The sequence below is a fragment of the Misgurnus anguillicaudatus genome, chromosome 21 (assembly GCF_027580225.2).
Source record: "Misgurnus anguillicaudatus chromosome 21, ASM2758022v2, whole genome shotgun sequence".
Classification (NCBI taxonomy): domain Eukaryota; kingdom Metazoa; phylum Chordata; class Actinopteri; order Cypriniformes; family Cobitidae; genus Misgurnus; species Misgurnus anguillicaudatus.
In genome coordinates this window covers 33,917,516-33,937,215 of record NC_073357.2, presented here as the reverse complement: position 1 = coordinate 33,937,215, position 19,700 = coordinate 33,917,516, and the positions used below count along the sequence as shown (strand labels likewise).

Sequence of the window (19,700 nt, the reverse complement as noted above, 5' to 3'; positions counted from 1 at the left end):
AATTCTGGAAAGCTCCGATTGGATGTCCATGTGACTCGGACACTCAGGCTCCGGCTCCGGCTCCGGCTCCCCCTCCGACCAGCTAGTCGACGCCGACAGGGACATGTTGTCGTCGTCCTCCTCCGTCACTCCAAAAGAGACGGCCACATGAGATGTAGAAGGGGGGCGGAAAGCATCCTTCGTGAAGACAACGTGAGGTTTTGGCGGGGGAACGCTGCAAACAGAGCTACCGCCGTCATCGTCCCGGCGAGGAGCAAAGGAAGTAGATGGTGGAGGACGGATGCGGCGGCGGGCACATCCCCGGCGAGACTTCGAGCAACGGCTCTCCTAGTCTTGAGCACGCGATTTGGGAGGTCGGCGCAGTGCTCACATGTAGAATCCTCGAGCGCCGTCTCGGCGTGCCCCAACCCCAAACAGGCGATGCAGTGCTCACATGTAGAATCCTCGAGCGCCGTCTATGATATCTTTATCAGTCATAATAACCAGTGAACCAGTCATAATAACCTCTCTAAACCTTATTGAAACCTTATCAACCAAAGATCCTTTAAGTTCCACTTAAATGTTGTACCTACTGAAAAATGATTAAACATCTTGGATACTTTTATTTTTATATATCTTTATCAGTCATAATTTTTATATATCTTTATCAGTCATAATAACCAGTGAACCAGTCATAATAACCTCTCTAAACCTTATTGAAACCTTATCAACCAAAGATCCTTTAAGTTAAACTGTTTAAACAGTTTAGTTAAACAGTTAAGTTTAACTAAACTGACTGGTAAAACACCATCATTAAAATGTTCCCAAAGTCCAACCATTATAAAGGATATTGAATAAATATCAACCTTGTAAACATTGATGCATTTGCTGTCATCTCTTTGAATCTCCTATGGTTAACGCAGGCTCGTGGTCATTTTCGGCAGGTCGTGTGGTTGCGAATTGCTCACAGTACTGAAATGTGCGCTCAGAAAAAAAAGAATTTGCTCAGTGCTGAAAAAATTAGAGGGAACATTGATTGTAAGCATAAAGGATTACAAATAACATCCAAAGTAAAAGAAATACACTTTAAGAAAAAAATAGAAAAAAATAAATAAATAAAAAACTAAAATAAAATAAAGAGGGTATACAATACAATTATTTCAAAATGAGGAAATTAACGCATTGTAATATGCCATAGTCTTGGTCGCTTTAGGGTTTGAAAGTCCTTTCAATGTTTCAAAATAAATCTTCATCTGAACCTTAAATTGGGTAATATTGGGCTTAGTCCGAGCCCATTTGCATTCATGAATGTAAAACTTACCATATAAGATAAAAAGATTAAAAAAAAAAAAACATATGTCCTAAGGAAGTAATTTTCTCCATAAAAGAAAAAAAAACATATTTTTCTATATTTTAATTTTCTCTCCACAGAATAATTCAAACAAATTTTCAATATCGATCCAAAAAAATCTTGTATATATGCAATCAAAGAATCCATCGTTACGTCACAACCCTGTCGGCGCTGGCCAGATACAACCGTGGCAGAAGTGATGGGCGATTTCGAAGCACGCTTCATGAGGCTTCGAAACATTTACGAATCTTTTGTTTCGAATCAATTGGTTCGGAACTTGTTTTAAACTGGCCAAAGTCACGCGATTTTAGCAAACGAGGCTTCATTGCGTCATAACTGTTTCGAAACGTTTCGAAAATCCATCGATGAATTCACCAATACGGGGAGTTGATCACAAATGACCAGTGTAGATGAACTCGCGGCAGTTTTATTATAAAAGTTCATAAGACATTCATCCTTCTGACTAATAACACTACCAATTTGTTTACTTTTTGTTTATAGACAGATTTAATTACATAAATGTGCACAATTAAAAAGCGAGTTCGTTTTAATGATGTGTTTGCCATAAATAAAAACTAAAAACACAGAATACACTTTTAATTATGTCTTAATTAAATTAAATAATTATTTTTTCATAAAAACATATTTTTAGAACAATTGCTATTATTTTGTAAAAAGTGTAAAACGTTTGGACAGATCTTAGTGCTTTTACCATAGACCGTAAAAAAATAGGCTTTTACACTATTTTGACCATAGATATGTATATAAAGGCTAGATGGCTCAAGGCGGAGTCCCTAACGGCATCACCTGGCGGCCATCTTACGACAGGGCGCTCGCTCACTCGTAGCATTGAGTTTAATGGTGCAGGTACTTTTAAATGACCATAACTTGCTTAATTTTCTACCGATTTTCAAACGGTTTGGGTTTTTACAAACGTTATTAACGTGGCGGCTATAATTCTGGATGCTTTAACATGTTTCATGAATTTATTTTTTATTTTTAGTATAGGTATGCAGTGTCATAGATACATCTTTGACGTTTATAACAAACCAAACCGTTTGAAAATCGGTAAAAAATTAAGCAAGTTATGGTCATTTAAAAGTACCTGCATCATTAAAACTCAATGCTACGAGTGAGCGAGCGCCCTGTCGTAAGATGGCCGCCAAAATGCGGACGTTGCACTCAATTGGCCAGCAGCGCGGACGAGCCATCTAGCCTTTATATACATATCTATGATTTTGACCAGCAGATGTCGCCAGCGTGTGTGGTGTTTCGAACGCTTCGAAAAAAAAACTGAATCAATTTGCGAAGCAATTGGTTCAATTGATTCGAAGTTTCGAAAAGCTTCGTTTCTCCCGTCACTAGGTGGCAGTCGTCCCTAGTTCGAAACGGTCAGGGGAAGTCCCATCAGTAAACACTGACTAAATAATAAACAAAAAATGCTGAGAAAAGATGCTGTACATTTAAAGAAAACTGCAAAACTATTTTTTAAACAAACATTGAAATGGTTTGGTAGTTTCAGGTTTTAAAGAGCCCTCAGTACATGAAAAGTCAGATGTTTCAATATACATTTTATTCTATTATAGTGGATGTTTTACTCGTATCATACGAGTAACGTTAAACATCCACTATAGAATAAAATGAATATGGGAGGTTTTAACTTATAGCTAAAGTATGTTTTTAACTTTATATTTAAAGTTTTCCTTCCCATGTCGCGAGGCAGGGAAGCAAGAATGAACAGAATGAGAAGCACGCCAATGGAAATGAATGGGGAAAATTCAACCGGAACCAAACGTCACCTGTTCGTTGTTTATCTGATGCGTTCATTGGCTCTGCGCCTGTAATAATGACCAATGCGGTTCGTTTTTGCTGTCAGAGTTGCGAAAGCCCGAGGTTTCCACGACAACAACTCACAAACAAGCGAACCTGCAGTAGTTTCCTGCTTTCTTTCGTTAGCGAGTACATTTATATCGCACAAGCCGAACAAACCCTTGCAGCAACGTAAAGGATGGTAAATATGAATCAGATTTCAAACAATGTCTTAGGATTTAGCTCATCATTTTATAAAGTTTAGGAGTCGCTTTATGTACAAGGGCTTAAACCTCCGCCTCTCGTCACTGAGTAATGTTGTGTTGTCCAGTATAACTTAATATTGTAAGTGTCTCTTCGCAGTCAGCCACGCGGCAGCGACGCAACATCTCTCACAGCCACCATCAGAGGATGATCCTGGAGAGCCGCAGACAGGATGAAATTCGTGAGGATCAGAGCAAACGTGTGGCCAAAGAGCGGCTGCTGCAGGCAAACCTCCAGAGTGAAGAGAGAGTCGAGCAAAAGCGCTTTCTCCGCAGACTGCAAGATGAAGAGTATGGGAAGCACATCGAGGAGACACTTCTCATGGTTGGTTAAATTATTTTATACATCAGCTGCTCCCTAAAACAGATGCTTGCCTCATTGTTAAACTTTAAAACCGATTGTCTTCATTGTTAAACTTTAAAACCTTTAAATGTTTCAAAGGCCAAACATTAATTGAGGCAATGTGCAATTTTAGGCAGAGAGGGAGAGAGAGTTCAAACAGAAGCAGCTTGAACAGGAGGAGAGGATCGCCCAGGAACTGGCCAGAATTAATTATGAGAAACTCAGAGATGAAAAGATGAGGCAACACATTAAGGAGAACAGGTAGGCTTTACTTCACTATAAACCACCTTACCACCATATGATTTTTTCCTTGTATCTATACCATCCTTTTTATTTATTGGCAGTGCTGAGCTTCGAGAGCTAGAGTTAAAGCTCAAGTCGGCCTACATGAACAGAGAGCGGGCAGCACAGATAGCTGAAAAGGAGGCCATGCAATATGAAACATTGGTGAGTGAGAACTCCAGCTGTGTTATAGATTTGGGCACGTCTCCTGTGATTTTCCTGATTGTGCGTTCACATTTTACCAGAGACAAGAAGCTGCTATTGCACGTAAAATAAAGGATGAGCTTGAGCGGGCAGAGGTGGAGAATGAAAAACAGGAACAGAAGAGGCATGAGGAGGTGATCCGATACCAGCAAGATCTTGAGCAACAGCTTGAGGAGAAGGAGCGCAAGAGGCAGGAGGCGTATGAGGAGTTTATCAAAGAGAAACTCGTGGTAGATGAAATAGTGAGGAAGATCTACGAGGAGGATCAGATGTGAGTGTTTTTTTGTCTTTATGGTAATTTTTTACTGGATTATTTGTGACCCTGCTTTTGAAAGCACATCTAAAGTCATTTTTGTGATTTACTGTCTTCTACATAAATCATCCTATATAATATAAAGAACAACTTGTTTAAATACAGCCTTGATATTCTTAATAATACAGGTAGGGTCACATTTGTCCTTAAAGAGACATTCCACTTTTTTTAAAAAAATATACAAATTTTCCAGCTCCCCTAGAGTTAAACATTTGATTTTTATCATTTTGGAATCCATCCAGCTGATCTCCGGATCTGGTGCTACCACTTTTAGCATAGCTTAGCACAATCCATTGAATCTGATTAGACCATTTAGCATTGCGCTAAAAAATAACCAAAGAGTTTCTATTTAAAACTTGACTTTTCTGTAGTTACATCGTGTACTTAGGCCGACAGAAAATTAAAAGTTGTGATTTTCTAGGCAGATATGATTAGGACTATATTATGATATTATGCAGCAGCCGAAAATAGTCCCCTTAGTAACTTTCAATGGCAGTGTTCTGTTTTCGGGCAATGCGTAATATCACTACGCCTGTTGCAGCCATGTTACAGCAGCAAAGTCCTTGATTATTACGCCAGAATGAGAGTATAGTTCCTAGCCATATCAGCCATATTTAAAAAAAAAAAGTGGAGTGTCCCTTTAAGTTGCTTAAAGGTGCAGTGTGTAATTTTTAGAAGGATTTTTTGACAGAAATACAACATAATATACAAAACTATATTATCAGAGGTTTATAAAGACCTTTTTATAATGAACCGTTTTGTGTTTATTACCTTAGAACGAGACCTTTTTATCATATACACAGAGGGTCGCCATTTTGTGCCGCCATGTTTCTACAGAAGCCCTTAACAGACAAACTTTTTTACTTAGTTGTCTCCGTCAATTACATGTTTTTCCAGTAGCGGGTACCATTGCGTTTCAAAACGAGGGGTGAGCAATGGACTTGCAATTCGCAACCTCACCACTGGATGACGCTAAAATTTACACACTGCAACTTTAATGGGTGGTTTGTTCTTGGGCTGGACCTTCCAGAATCCACAACATTATCACATTTATTGTTGTTTTAGATCAGTTAGGTCAGTGTAGAAGAGCTAATGGTCAAGTTTAATTTTCAGGGAGCGCCAGTTACGACTTGAGAAGGTTACAGCCACTCAGAGGTACATTGACGAATTTAAAAAGCAGCAAGCGGAGTGGAGACGTATGGAGCGAGAAAAGATGGAGGCAGAGAACAGGCGCATCCTTGAATATGCTCGCTACCAGCAGATTAAGGAGGAGGACAGAATGGCCAAAGTTAGAGAACGGGAGCAGGCGAAAGAAACCCTGCACAAAATGGTACAATTAAAAAATGGCGCACACTTTCACCTTTAATAACATTTTATTTAACATGCAAGTTATGCAGATTTAAGTATTAATGTGCTATGTCTTTCCTCCTTTTTTAGCTCTCAGAGCAGATTGATATGGAAAGAAGACAGCGTGAGGAGATGGAGCGTGTCCGTGAGGAACTCTATTTGGAAGAGCAGGCTGAGGCGGCAAGACAACAAGAAATCGTGAGAACTCTTACTCTACAACTTTTCTGTTGTTCATGTGCTCCAACCCCTCCCTATTTGATTGATTGATTTATTTTTTCAGATCGTGACATTATAGACCCTTTTACAGCTCACGTGATCAAATAGCCTGCGCGCGCATGCATTTAGGCAACAGAATTGGTGTTCCAATTGGTTCTAAAGAGTTAGCAACTCAGAAAGTTTATTAAAACGGTTTCCCAGCATCAAAATGTCTGGTTGTTGCATTTGGTTGCACTAATATAACATACTAATATATGTTTATATGGATCCGGCAACTTTATTTTTGGCCATCTGCTAATAGTACACGGATCTGGTAGCTGTGTTGAAAAAGTTGATAAGTCAACTTTTTTAAATAACTTTCTCTGTCTGTGTTGATTCTTGCCATACTTCCGTTGCTTAAATGCGCACACATACGTTGCCCCGTCATCATTGTGTACAAACAGTAAAAGGGTCTATTTTATGAACGATAAGCTCATTGTAAACCCCCACTACTCATTATTTTATTACTGTGGTAATTTAATGATTATTCTCGTTACAGTAAAATGCTTTCAAACTATTATGTGTTCATAACGAGGTTATGTCAAATTTACCAATATCATGTAAGGTTTACAGTGTAAATTTCATCTTTCATCTTCAAATGTCACGCACAGGAAGAGATGGAGAAGAGGATCCGGCAACGCCTAGAACTGCAGCAGACGTGTCAGGAGATGATGGCCTTCAAGCAGTTGCGTATACAGGCTGAAAAAGAGGAAGAAGAGGCATTTAGACAGATGATGATGGCCAAGTTTGCAGAGGATGACCGCATTGAGCAGATGAATGCTCAAAAGCGTCGCATGAAACAATTAGAACACAAAAGGGCCGTGGAGAAGCTGCTGGAAGACAGGAGACAGCAATACTTGGCTGAACAGGTAAGACTTAAGTACAAAAACTGCTTACCTTTCTGTAAGTTCTGATGGTAAATATAATATGAATATCTGACTGTTTAACAGGAGAGAGAGGCACAGGAGAGAGCAATGGAGGAGGAGAGAGAGTCTCAGCGTAGACAGATCATTGAAGAAGAGAGACAGAAGCTCCTCAAAGAGCATGCTACGAAACTGCTGGGATACCTACCAAAGGTTTGATCAGCACATCATAGATTTTCATATAACACAAATGCTTTTTTTATTGATAAATAATTGTTTGGCCAGATTATTTTCTGAGTGAATTTGTTTCTAATACCCCAATTTTTTTTTTTACTCACTAGGGTATTTTCAGAGAAGATGATATGAAGCACTTTGATGAGGATTTTAGAAACAATTTCAAACGACAACAGGCCGATGTTTTCTCTGATGAGGGTTGGGGGGATGATTAGCCATCCCTAAATTAATGTGATGAACACTGTGGTAAATTTTCTTTGTTTAGTGCTCAGTGCTCGTTTAAAAGTTTCCAGCAGGTATTAGATATATAGACTATTTCACAAACTATTGGAAACCTTTTATCAGACATTAAAAATTATCTTGAATACATTTTACAATATCTTCAAACTGTATAGTGTGTTAAATGTAATGTTTCAGCTAGTGATTCATTCATGACAAAAGATTGGCATTAAAATATACTACCTATTATACAGAATGTTTTTTCCATGTGGATAAGCATACAGTCGGTGTTAATAACATTGTTTTCACTCTTCCCTGTTTTATGTTCGATACAAACCATGTACTCCCTCTACTTGTTTTTTCTTCGAAGAAACACAAGCAATTTCTTTCCTGCGTGAATTCATTGCTGCATAAGAAAGATCTGGATACGGGTAGGGAGATGGTTGGCAGGCATTAAATCATACGAGCAAGAATCTAATCAGATATGACTGCTCCTGTAGTCAAATCCCCCAGTGTCTCAACAGCTGTCGGTCATTCCCTTTTTAGTAAGTCCAGTACATGCATCTAGCTGCCGCCCTGTCAGTAATTTGTTTTCATCGAACCATTTCCTGTTACATATACCTGACTTTTGAAAATGAACTTATGAGCTTCAATCTTATTAGATAACAGAATACTCCTCTTATGTACAATGAAAAAAGTAAAGGCTGAGTTTACTTAAGAATATAGCGCATCATTTTTGCATCCATTTTTTTAAGTAAGCATTACGTGGAATTTTAAGCAATTGATGCAAAAATGATGCACTATATTTTTAAGTAAATACAGCATACTATTTTTTTTACAGTGTAGAATGCTGACGAAAGAAGCTGCCCTGTTTGTCCCATATAGCATTCTTCTAATGAGATTATAGAAATGACCTTGAGTCTTTGAATGATATAGTGTTACAATTTGAATGGACAGTAAACATTTTAGTGTGTCTTTCAGGTAATTTCCTGTGTCATACAGCTTCAGTGTCAATAGCAGCATAATACCAAGCTAACGCTGTGTAATGAATCAGTAACACGCTATGGTCAATTGGTGAGAAAAGATAAAGTTTTTTTACTGTTGTTAATATATAATTTTTGAATAAGCATGAGACAAAAAGTCTCCTGTTCATTGACCATATTTGGAGATCCTACTATATATACAGGGTTTGTATGTGAGGACAGTAAAGAGTGTACTTGTGTGGTTTCAGTACTTTTGAAGTCCTTTTGAAGTTAAAAGTGAATCATACAACCCATACATTTGCTCTTTTTGGCATCTATACAAGATGATCAAGATATCACAGGTTAGTGTGTACCAGATGCACATGCTGACATACATGTTTATGCCTGTCACACTTGGGCATTATGCAGATTTAGCTGCTTGAGCTTGTATGTTCGTCCTCTGCTTTTGTGTATTTCAATTAAATATATATAAAAGGTCAGCAAGGAAACATCAGTCAAGTTTGTAGACCATGCCAAAGCTTGACTCGTGCCTTATTGGCCCATTAATGAGTGTTAGTTCTTCCTCACAGCCAAATTGTTATCATCATTGGAGCACATTTTATTTGTACCACCTGTAATTATAAAATAAAACACATTTTGGGGGATTTCTTAGTGGGCGGGCCAATTTTTTTTATCTTTCCACTAAGGATCACTGAACATATCCAGACTTAATCTTTTTTGACATTGTTCTGCATCACAAAGTCTTGCTCGCCTGAAAGAACCGGAAGCACTAATACCTTGAAGGGACTACATGTTGTTTAACAGACCAATGAACACTTATAAATCATCTCCCTTTTTAATGCAGCTTTATACTTGCATGCAACCTTAGTTTGAAGGGTTTGTCCTGTTGCTTAGATTGGCTGTAGATTGAATTGATTAATGGTGAAGTCTCTGATAGGAGGAGCTCTGTGTCTACAGTGAAGCTTATGTTAATAGACCAGACTCCAGCAGTACATTGGATTAGCCTGAGTATGATTAGACTTGAATCAGTTATACACTGTAGCTTAATCAAACTGGATGTCAATGGTCCTACAAAACAATGTTGTGTATATATATATATCTGACCTATAGCAATGAACTAGTAGTACACATACGTGACCGTACATTTGCTTCTTCAAATTGGACTTTACGATAAGCTAGAGGAATCATTAATCATGCCATTTTTATAACTTTCCCATTTCCTTGATTTTTATCTTTGTTTATCAGTGTGTTTTGAAGCCCCGGATGGCTACTGGCACAAGGATAATGCTCCTGAATGCATTTCCTGTGTTAATGAACTATATAGATGAGTTGTGGTTACAAGAATGAGCTGTGAAATGCTGACTAATAAAGAATGCTCAACAGTTTGCTTATATCCTGGGGCCAGTTGTTCAAAAGTAATCTTTTTGGATTTCGGCTAGCGGATTACATCAATATTTAAAAATGGATTGTTCAAAAAAACAAACAAAAAAACATGGATTCTGAATTTGGATTGGATCACAAAATCCAATCTAGGTTTGATCAGGATCAAATCTTCACTTTGTGTTGTTCAAAAGTTTTTAGTAAGATTAGATTTGTTTGATCCCAAAAAATAGGATTATTTTGATTCTATGCAGAAGGGTGGATTTCAGAAACAAAAATATAATAAAATTTCTAAAAAAAAAAAGGTTACTAAAACGTATAAACCTATACAACTAGTCTACAATACAACATTTTAATCATGTAAAATGTATACATTTATCTTTTTTTTTATTGAAAATTATAAAAAAATTCAAAGTATAACATTGAGCTATCATTTAAACCTTCCAGTCACGAAAGAAAAAAACATATAAATCCCTCATACAGCAGTCAATATTTAAAAAATTAACAGTTACACTGGAAAAAAACCCCCCGATTCATTGAATTTAATCATTTTTTTTTAGGTAAGTGGTTGCAATCAATTTATTTAAGCTTCATTTAAACAAAAGTTTTATATTTTATTTTACTTTAAATGTAGCTTAAATAAATTGATTGCAACCACTTACCTTAAAAAATTGATTAAATTCAATGAATCATTTTTTTCATTGTAATTTTAATTCATGTTTTACTTTAACTTTACTTTAACTATATATATAATATTTATATTTATATTTGTGAGCCAGAAGAACAGACTGAATGTTGAATTGAAATAAAAAAGTAAGGGAAAGTTGTGCTGTTTTATTGTCTCTCCACTTAGTGACCCAATACTGACCAAACCACCTGCTGTTTTTTTACATAATAAGTTGCTAATAGTCAATATTTACATGTGATTCCAGAAGGGGTGGTTTCCCAGACAGGGATTAGACAAGTCCGTGACTAAAATAAATGTAAGAGCTGTCCAAACTGAAAAAACTTGCACTGACATATCTTGCACCAGTACCCTTTATTTTGCCTCAAAATGCACACAAGTGATGTTTTTAGTAAGGCATGTTGGTTAAAACTAGTTATATTTCCTAATTAAACTAAAGCCTAGTCCTGGTTTAAGATAATCCCTCTCCAGGAAACCTAGCAATCTAGATTTCAGGGTGATCTAAATTTGCTTTGAAAAACCCGGACAAAAGTGAGATGGTTTACCTGATCCTGTATAGCAAAACTCGGGATTTCCAAATCTGTATCATTTTGATCCAGATTAAACTTTTTGAACAACTGTCCGCTGGTTTTCAACAATTTAAATGACGATTTGAAAATTTAAATATATTCTAGATTTGATGATTCTGTGCTGTAGGAACTGGTATAAACTGGCTGTTTCAATAGATTGTGAATCTCTTCAGGCCTAATGAGATGTGTACTTACAGACCTCAATACAAAAGACTGCCTGTCCACCCGAGGAGGGGTACGGAGGTCTTTCAGATCAATGACCAAGCAGTGGGAGGCACAAACAATGGACCAATAAAGCACAGAATAGCGTGAGAACGTCTGAATAAAAGATTAGTCACGTTATTTGGACTTGTATGTACAGCAGTACCTAATTATATTGAGTTTTGAGATAATTAATGCTGGTGTGAGCTTGTAAACAGCCATTGCTCATAACTACCACATCATTATCAATGACGTGCTTTTATTATTTTCCATGTTTCTCACATTGGAACAAATCCCCCCCGGCCTGGACTCAGTGTGGATTGGGGCCTTTGGTTTGGAGATAACAGAGAAGCCAATGACAAGCAAATTCCGAATCAATCGTCACCAGTTAATCTAGGCGTAGTGCCGTGTCTTATTAGATAGTTAGCCACATCGCTTTCCACAGAGGTGTGGAAATACTGATCCCAGCCCAACCTTGGAAAGAATAAATAAATAAACCAATGTCTACAATATATGAATCAAATGAAAGATTGGATACGTTTAAATGCCAAGGTCTCTCTCTGACTCGATTTGAGGGGTTTTATTGGCTGTGGAGGAGCTGTTCATTTGGCAAGAGTGCTGAAACAGAAGCAGATCGTCATAGATCGTAAACTTTCTGTTTTAATAACATTCAACATTTTGCTGTCATTAATGTTTTCTTCTTTAATTTGTGTCCAGTATCACGATAGATTTATTATTCAAGGAATAATACGTTGTAACAATAGTAAACGTTGTTCATTTGCACATACATGACGCTTAAAAATTACTTGGTGTTACCTCATTGGTTAAGGAAAATAACTGAATTCAGCGTTAATTTGTGGTAACTAAGACATTTATAAAGCAAATCTAATATCGACACTTGCCAAAAGGATTCTGGTTTATTTTTACTAGCATTGTGGTGCTATTTGTCTAAGAAATAACATGCACATTATTTTTTTTATTTTTATTTTTTTAAAGTTAAAAATCATAGGTTTTTTCCTACAAGGCCTCGTAATATCTAAGGAGTACAGTTCCAAAGACTGAAAATATTCCCTTATATAACTCGTGGACTTACCAGATGAGCTGCACGCGCTCCTCCCTCTCCTCAACCTGCCCATTTATAAATCCAGAGGGAAAACATTATCATTATCAGATAGGCTTCACACACCACCGTCTACGTAAGCTAAACACCTTTCTATTGTAGCTAATTTTGCTATAGGCTATATAAAGACGACCTATTCATGCTTTCCAACAAAACTGACGGACCGCGTAGAGGACGGTCTTTTGACTCCATCAATAAGTTTTACGAAGAGAAGCAACTCAACAATGAGGTGAAACGTTTTTATATGTTATTTCTGTTATATCATTTGAGATATAAAGGATGAAGTAAATGAAACACGCATGACTTTATTACAGTATATGGAACAGAGAATGAGCAAACGGTTATTGACTGACAGCATCCGTCTGCGTTGATACTGTATGGGCATTTTTGTATACTTTCTAGTGTTACGCATCTTTAAATGTGCGCCTGCTGTGCATTTTATGCATTTAATACCAATGTCGCGTTCGTTTTTATTTATCGTGTTATTTTGAATTAGCAGGAATGTCTGCTCTGTTTGACGTTTGTTCATTTTATGAATGCTTGGCTGAGATAACTTTGAATCCTCTGTCCACCATATAGTGCTGAACTAGTGCGTCTGTTGGATAAAGCATGCAGTCTAAAACTAACCTCAAAGACAGTGTTATCCATATCCAATGATCATTTTTACATGTGATTTGCGTGTGAATAAGGATTTTCTTAAACAAACAAAAGTTCACTGACAGGAAATTAAACAAACGTTCTGTGTGACAGACTGTTGTCCTATATTTTTAAGAGACATGATATTTCATATAATAGGCTTTGTCTTCAAATATTTTGTAAAGATGAACAAATCTACATGTAATAAGACTGACGAGAGCAAAGACAAGATCATCCCATCAAAGAGAGAACATGCTGCAATTGTCTTCTCTCTAAAAAATGAAGTTGGAGGTCTTGTGAAGGCATTGAAACTATTTCAGGTGGGTCTAGATAGTATATTTTCTTTAAATTATTTTTATTGTTAAACAATGTTTTCTCTTCATTGTGTTGTAAGGTTTCTGTCATCTATTACAACAGGACAACCAGGTAAACCTTTTGCATATTGAGTCTCGTAAGTCTCGAAGGCGTAACTCAGAGCTGGAGGTGCTGGTTGATTGTGACAGTGATCGAGAAACCCTGAAGGAAATCGTTCAGCTTCTGCGCAAACAAACCAGCATTATATCCATGGAATCAGCGGATAAGTTCAGCACTCCTGAAAATGGTACAGTGTACACCATAAGATAACTGCTATGCTTTTTAACATTTGAAATTCATTGATCGATTCTCTAAACTCACTTATCCTCTACAGGGTCACATTAGGGCTATGTGTAGCAATTATGAGTAGCACAGTAAACTTTAAAATTTTTTAGATCTTGCCGAGGTGCCTTGGTTTCCCAAGAATATCTCAGATCTGGATAAGAGTGCCAGTCGTGTTCTGATGTATGGATCAGATCTGGATGCTGATCATCCGGTTGGTATTGTTTCATTTCTATAAAATAACTTTCTGCCACAGAATTCGAAATGCGTTAATGTTAATTCACTTATTATTTTATTTTAGTATGTACATTGAAAAAATGATTCATTTAATTTACTTAAAATTTTAAGGTAAGTGGTTGCATTTAATTTTTTTAAGCTACATAAAAAAAAAAAAAAAAACTTTTGTTTAAATGTAGCTACATAAATTGATTGCAACCACTTACGTTAAAAAATGAGTAAATTGAATGAATCTCTATTATGGTGCCTCTATTGTTTTCCTCATAATCCTGTATTTAAGCAAATCCATACAGAGCAAATGATCTTACATCTTGCTTGTTGATGATTTTAGGGATTCAAAGATAACGTTTACCGTAAGCGGAGGAAATATTTCGCTGATCTTGCCATGAGTTACAAACAGTAAGTTTTAACCATAAGACTTTCATTTATATCTTTTGGTAGTGGTTGTAATTTTTTTTCTTTTACTCTCATTCTGTCTCTCTCTGCCTCATGCAGTGGAGATCCAATACCATGTGTGGAGTTTACATCAGAAGAGGTAAAGACATGGGGTGTAGTGTTTCGGGAGTTAAACAAGCTATACCCCACACACGCCTGCAAAGAGTATGTGCGCAACTTGCCTCTGCTCACCCAATACTGTGGATACAGAGAAGACAACATACCACAGCTGGAGGATGTGTCTAACTTCTTGAAAGGTAAGACTGAACACAATTAGGGAAAAAATCACTTGGTATACAGGAAATAAAAAATTGCTGTCTCATTAGCAAACGACAGAATGGTTTTATCTCATGTGTAATGACTGTATGCTTTTCAGAACGAACTGGCTTTACCATTCGCCCTGTTGCTGGCTATCTTTCACCAAGAGATTTCCTGGCAGGATTGGCCTTCCGAGTGTTTCACTGTACACAATATGTGCGTCACAGCTCAGATCCGCTGTACACTCCTGAGCCGTAAGTACAAAGCAGATCTGTTTATTGTGCAGGGTCAATAAAGCTACATGGTAAAAAGGCTGTGTTTACTTGATCTACCCCCACTTTTGTTATTCAAACCAAGTAGTCCAAGGATGATACAGACATTCCAGCTCACCATCCTGCAGCAATTTTTCCAGCTTTGTTTTAAAGGGGACATATCATGAAAATCTGATTTTTCCCTGTTTAATTGCCATAATTGGGTCCCATGTGCAACCTAGAAAATAAAGATCAACCCAGTAACTTAGTTTTGGTAAACCATTCTCTGCAAGCATAGGAAAAAATAGATCATTGAAATTTGGCTCCCCTGGTGATGTCAGAAGGGGATCTTATTATAATAATACTGCCTCTTAATCTGCACTATCCAACCACGAAATTGCCATTTAGTGCAGAGATCAGCTCATTTGCATTTTAAAGGACACACCCCAAAACGGCACATTTTTGCTCACACCTACAAACTGACCATTTTAAAGGACAAGTTCGGTATTTTACACTTAAAGCCCTGTTTTCAGATTGTTTATGATAAAATGGAATGGGGTTTTTTTTGGTGGCAAAGGCAGCCACCAACCAGTTGATCGCCACCAACTGGACTGGAGTGTTTATTATTCAAGCTCTCAATGGAAGAATGTACGGGTGTGAGGTGTTTGGAAAAATAGGTCCACAAGTTTACAACAAACGGTAAAACCCCTGCTGGAAAGCATCTTTTGCAGCGATTTTTGTGTGAGCATTTCACCCCTGACCACTTGGTGAGTTTCACGTCTTTGTAAACAAAACTTTAATGCATTTTAGGAAGGATTGTTCCAGTGCACCTATGCAGCCATTGTAGAGGTGGAGGGTGATACAACAAGCACCCGAAAATTCTCGGGCCAGCCGCATATGTCCAAATTTCAGTCAAAACTGTTCTATTTCATCATAAACAATCTGAAAACAGGGCTTTAAGTGTAAAATACCGAACTTGTCCTTTAACGTTCTAAAATAAATTATCTATATGGTATTTTGAGCTAGAACTTCACATACTAGAACTTCTGGCTTTCTATGTTCTTTCGGTGTCAGCGTGCGTTTACTACAGGTTCTCCGGTTTCCATCCACAGTCCAAAGACATGCAGGTTAGATGAATCGGAAATGCCAAATTGTCCTTCCCCATCCTGTGCATAAAATAACTCATATAAACTCTCAGATAAAAGGTACAAGGTTGTCACTGGGGCAGTACCTTTTCAAAAAGGACACTTTTGAACCTAAAAGGTGCATATTGGTACCTCAATATCTGTACCAAAATAAATAAATAGCCTGTTTCTGACCAAGAATTTAGGAGATCCTTACATTTGTGTCTTTCAGGGACACATGTCATGAGTTGTTGGGTCACGTTCCTTTGTTGGCTGAACCCAGTTTTGCACAGTTTTCTCAGGAATTAGGACTGGCTTCTCTCGGGGCATCTGATGATGCTGTCCAGAAACTGGCAACAGTATGTATTTCTGTTCAAAATGCTGTTCTGATGTTGATATACAGGGAAAGGCCAATGTGTTTTTCCATTTATTTAAGCTATTTTCAATGTATGTTGCTGAACTGGTTACTATATACATTTGGAAATATAAAACTATTGAGCATTGATTTTTAATTTTCAAGGATATTACTATAATTGCTGTTATTATATATGTGGTATTGCAGTGCTATTTCTTCACGGTGGAGTTTGGTCTGTGCAAGCAGGATGGAAAGCTCAGAGCATATGGTGCTGGACTTCTCTCTTCCATCAGTGAACTCAAGGTAGACCAGATTTACAATTGTTTAAATCAAACACCTTTCATTTTTACCTTATCTATATTGTTGTATTCATAAAAACAGTTAATATAGCCATGGCTTGTTTTGCTTTGAAGCACTCGCTCTCAGGCAATGCTAAAATCCTGCCTTTCGAGCCCAAGGTCACCTGTAACCAGGAGTGTCTCATCACAACCTTTCAAGAGGTTTACTTCATTTCTGAGAGCTTTGAGGAAGCCAAAGTCAGAATGCGGTAAATGGTTTTATCATTTCTGATCCAATTCTTTACTATACACAATATCATTTGTTTGTTTCTTACTATACTCTCCTCTGTTTGTCCGCTACTATTCACAGCGAGTTTGCAAAAATGATCCAGCGTCCGTTCTCACTGCGGTATAACCCATACACACAGAGCGTGTGTGTGCTAAAAGACATGCCAAGCATCAATGGCGTGGTTGAGGAACTCAGACACGAGCTGGACATTGTGGGAGATGCTCTCTGTAGACTCAGCGCACATCTTGGTGTCTGAGACCCTGATCGATCTTGCTCATATTAATAGCTTTTATTTTGATATGTCTCATTTTAGAGCACATTGTGTATAGCTGTTTAAACATCATGTACCTAGCATTCAGATACATTGAATTGTACTACAGACGTGAATCACTCCTAATGTCTCCATGAGCACCTTTTTTTTGGTACTGAATATCAGACAAATACAGCTAAGCCTTTAAAATCATTGCTTTATATAGCTTTTGAAATAATCATCTCTACTCCTTCACTATTAATTAACCCTATCACAATATGACCTCATACTATATTTACACATTCATAATACTTTAAGGCAAGACTTAAATGTCCTATATAGCAACATTATAGCTTAAGAAAAAAAATCCAACCCTAAATATTGTCTGAACTTTAAAGGGACACTCCACTTTTTTGAAGGTGGGCTCTTTTTTCCAGCTCCCCTAGAGTTAAACATTTGATTTTGCAGTTTTGGAGTCCATTCAGTCGATCTCTGGGTCTGGCGGTTCCACTTTTGGCATGGCTTGGCATGGTCCATTGAGTCCGATTGGACCATTGGCATCACGCTCAAAAATAACAAAAGAGTTTCAATATTTTTCTCTCTATTTAATTTGACTCTATTTAATGATATTACGGCAGTGCCCAAGAATAATCCCCTGTTATTAAAAGTAACATAGGGGACTATTTTCGGCTGCTGCGTAATATCATTGCACCTGCTGCAGCCATGTTAAGGCAGCAAAGTCCTTGATTATTACGCCAGAATGAGAGTATATTCCTAATCATCTGTCTAGAAAATCACAACTTTTAATTTTCCGTCGGTCTTAGTACACGATGTAACTACAGAAAAGTCAAGTTTTAAATAGGAAAAATATCGAAACTTGTTGGTTGTTTTTGAGCGTGATGCTGGTGGTCTTGTCGGATTCAGTGGATTATGCTAGGCTGTGCTAACGTGCTAGTGCCAGACCTGGAGATCGGCTGAATGGATTCCAAAACGGTAAGAATCGGTTGTTTCACTCTAGGGGAGCTGGAAAGAAAGCCTATTTTCGAAAAAAGTGGAGTGTCCCTTTAAGTTAAACTCCCATCAACTAATCCTAACTTCCCCACATATTGTGTATTATCATCCAGTTTGGTTTCTTTGCTGTTGTTTTTTAACATCAGACATGAAATCTAGCTGAGCACCTGTTTAGCGGATTTGTTTCCATTGTATATGTTTTAAACACTGAATAATTTATTTGCTGGTGCTTGTGATATAAATCTCTTTATTACCCACATTGTTTCACTAACTTCATCCTTTCTCTCATCATGATGTGAATCAGTAACTGTTTGAATATTTTGTATGTTTGTAGTTTGTTTTGAAGACTGTATGAAAGCTTGATCCAGTGATCAGTATGGCTTATTGCATATTCATTATGAAATTGGATTCTTTCACACAGATAAGGAAGGAGAGGAACAAAGCTTAAAAACAAGCAAATTTTTGACCTATACATGATTAATAAAGTATTACCATACCATAATTATTTATACATGACCGATTGTTTATTGATTTTAAAGAGCTGGAGTTACTCATGAGTCATGACTTGCACTTGTAGTAAGACATTGTGTCCAGCAGAGAGCAGTGTTGTTCTGTTACAGTTACTAAGTGATTATTCCGTAAAACTGAAATGTAAAACCTGATCAATTTAATAGATTAACAATTCCATGGCAAGTATACTAAAATCAAACGCAGTATTTTCTGAATTGCTTTTTACACATTTGCAACATTGGAGATATCCATATGATGCATAAACCAATATTCAGTATACAATTTTAAGAATTTGACTTTAGATGTATTTATGAACTGGATTTGACGTTTGTCTACAGTTGTGTTAAAACAAAGCATTCTTTCTAAAAACATGCACCCTGTAAAGTGTCCTTTTTGTTGATCTGAATTGATCTCACCTATGAATCATATCAAGGTAACTAAATATTGTAATGCATTACTTTTAAAAGTAACTTTCCCCAACACTGAATAGATCTACCTCAGATATAAAAAAATACACTATATTGCCAAAAGTTTTGGGACATTTATATGCACATGAACCTGAATGACATCCCATTCTTGATCCATAGGGTTTAATATGAAGTTGGCACACCCTTTGCAGCTATAACAGTTTCATCTCTTCATGGAAGTCTTTCTACAAGGTTTAGGAGTGTGTTTATGGGAGTTTTTGACCATTCTTCTAAAATGACATTTGTACACTGTAAAAAAAATCCGTAGAAATTGCAGCTGGGTTGCCGGTAATTTACCGTAGATTTAAATGTATGTTATTTACTAGCAACAGTTTGTTCAAAGTTAAATGAACATTAAACATTTACAAGTCTTTGTCTTTACAGAGTAAAATTAAAAAAACAGCATCAAGCAAAACATTCTGGGAAACAAAATCTGAAGCAAAAAAAACAGAAAAAGGTTGATGATGATTTCTGGATCCCAGAATGCTTTGCATGAGGCTGTTATTGTATAGTTTTATTCTGTAAAGACTTGTTAATATTTAAATTTATTTTATTTGAACAAA

General features: G+C 37.0%; 2 protein-coding genes across 4 annotated transcripts; both read left to right on the top strand.

Moving 5' to 3' along the window:
* The first annotated feature begins 3,139 nt into the window (after positions 1 to 3,139).
* Positions 3,140 to 7,708, top strand: mns1 (meiosis-specific nuclear structural 1). The gene is made up of 10 exons (XM_055203958.2): positions 3,140 to 3,341; positions 3,503 to 3,727; positions 3,879 to 4,006; positions 4,090 to 4,192; positions 4,273 to 4,502; positions 5,658 to 5,874; positions 5,982 to 6,089; positions 6,758 to 7,015; positions 7,097 to 7,222; positions 7,351 to 7,708. Exons 1-10 carry the CDS (start codon positions 3,339 to 3,341, stop codon positions 7,456 to 7,458), a joined length of 1,506 nt encoding a protein of 501 aa, XP_055059933.2. The 5' UTR covers positions 3,140 to 3,338; the 3' UTR covers positions 7,459 to 7,708.
* Positions 7,709 to 12,307: 4,599 nt separating this feature from the next.
* tph1b (tryptophan hydroxylase 1b) lies at positions 12,308 to 18,660 on the top strand. 3 transcript variants are annotated; one of them, XM_073858978.1, is made up of 11 exons: positions 12,308 to 12,629; positions 13,196 to 13,356; positions 13,454 to 13,637; positions 13,786 to 13,886; positions 14,241 to 14,308; positions 14,405 to 14,601; positions 14,721 to 14,856; positions 16,210 to 16,336; positions 16,540 to 16,635; positions 16,746 to 16,879; positions 16,981 to 18,660. In XM_073858978.1, the coding sequence occupies exons 2-11, from the start codon at positions 13,222 to 13,224 to the stop codon at positions 17,153 to 17,155; spliced, it is 1,353 nt and encodes a 450-aa protein (XP_073715079.1). In that variant the 5' UTR covers positions 12,308 to 12,629; positions 13,196 to 13,221; the 3' UTR covers positions 17,156 to 18,660. The 3 variants fall into 3 exon arrangements, with proteins under 3 accessions (XP_073715079.1, XP_055059931.2, XP_055059932.2); XM_055203956.2 differs by having other exon boundaries at positions 12,309 to 12,629; positions 13,222 to 13,356; XM_055203957.2 differs by lacking the exon at positions 12,308 to 12,629 and having other exon boundaries at positions 13,221 to 13,356; positions 13,431 to 13,637.
* The last annotated feature ends 1,040 nt before the right edge of the window (positions 18,661 to 19,700 follow it).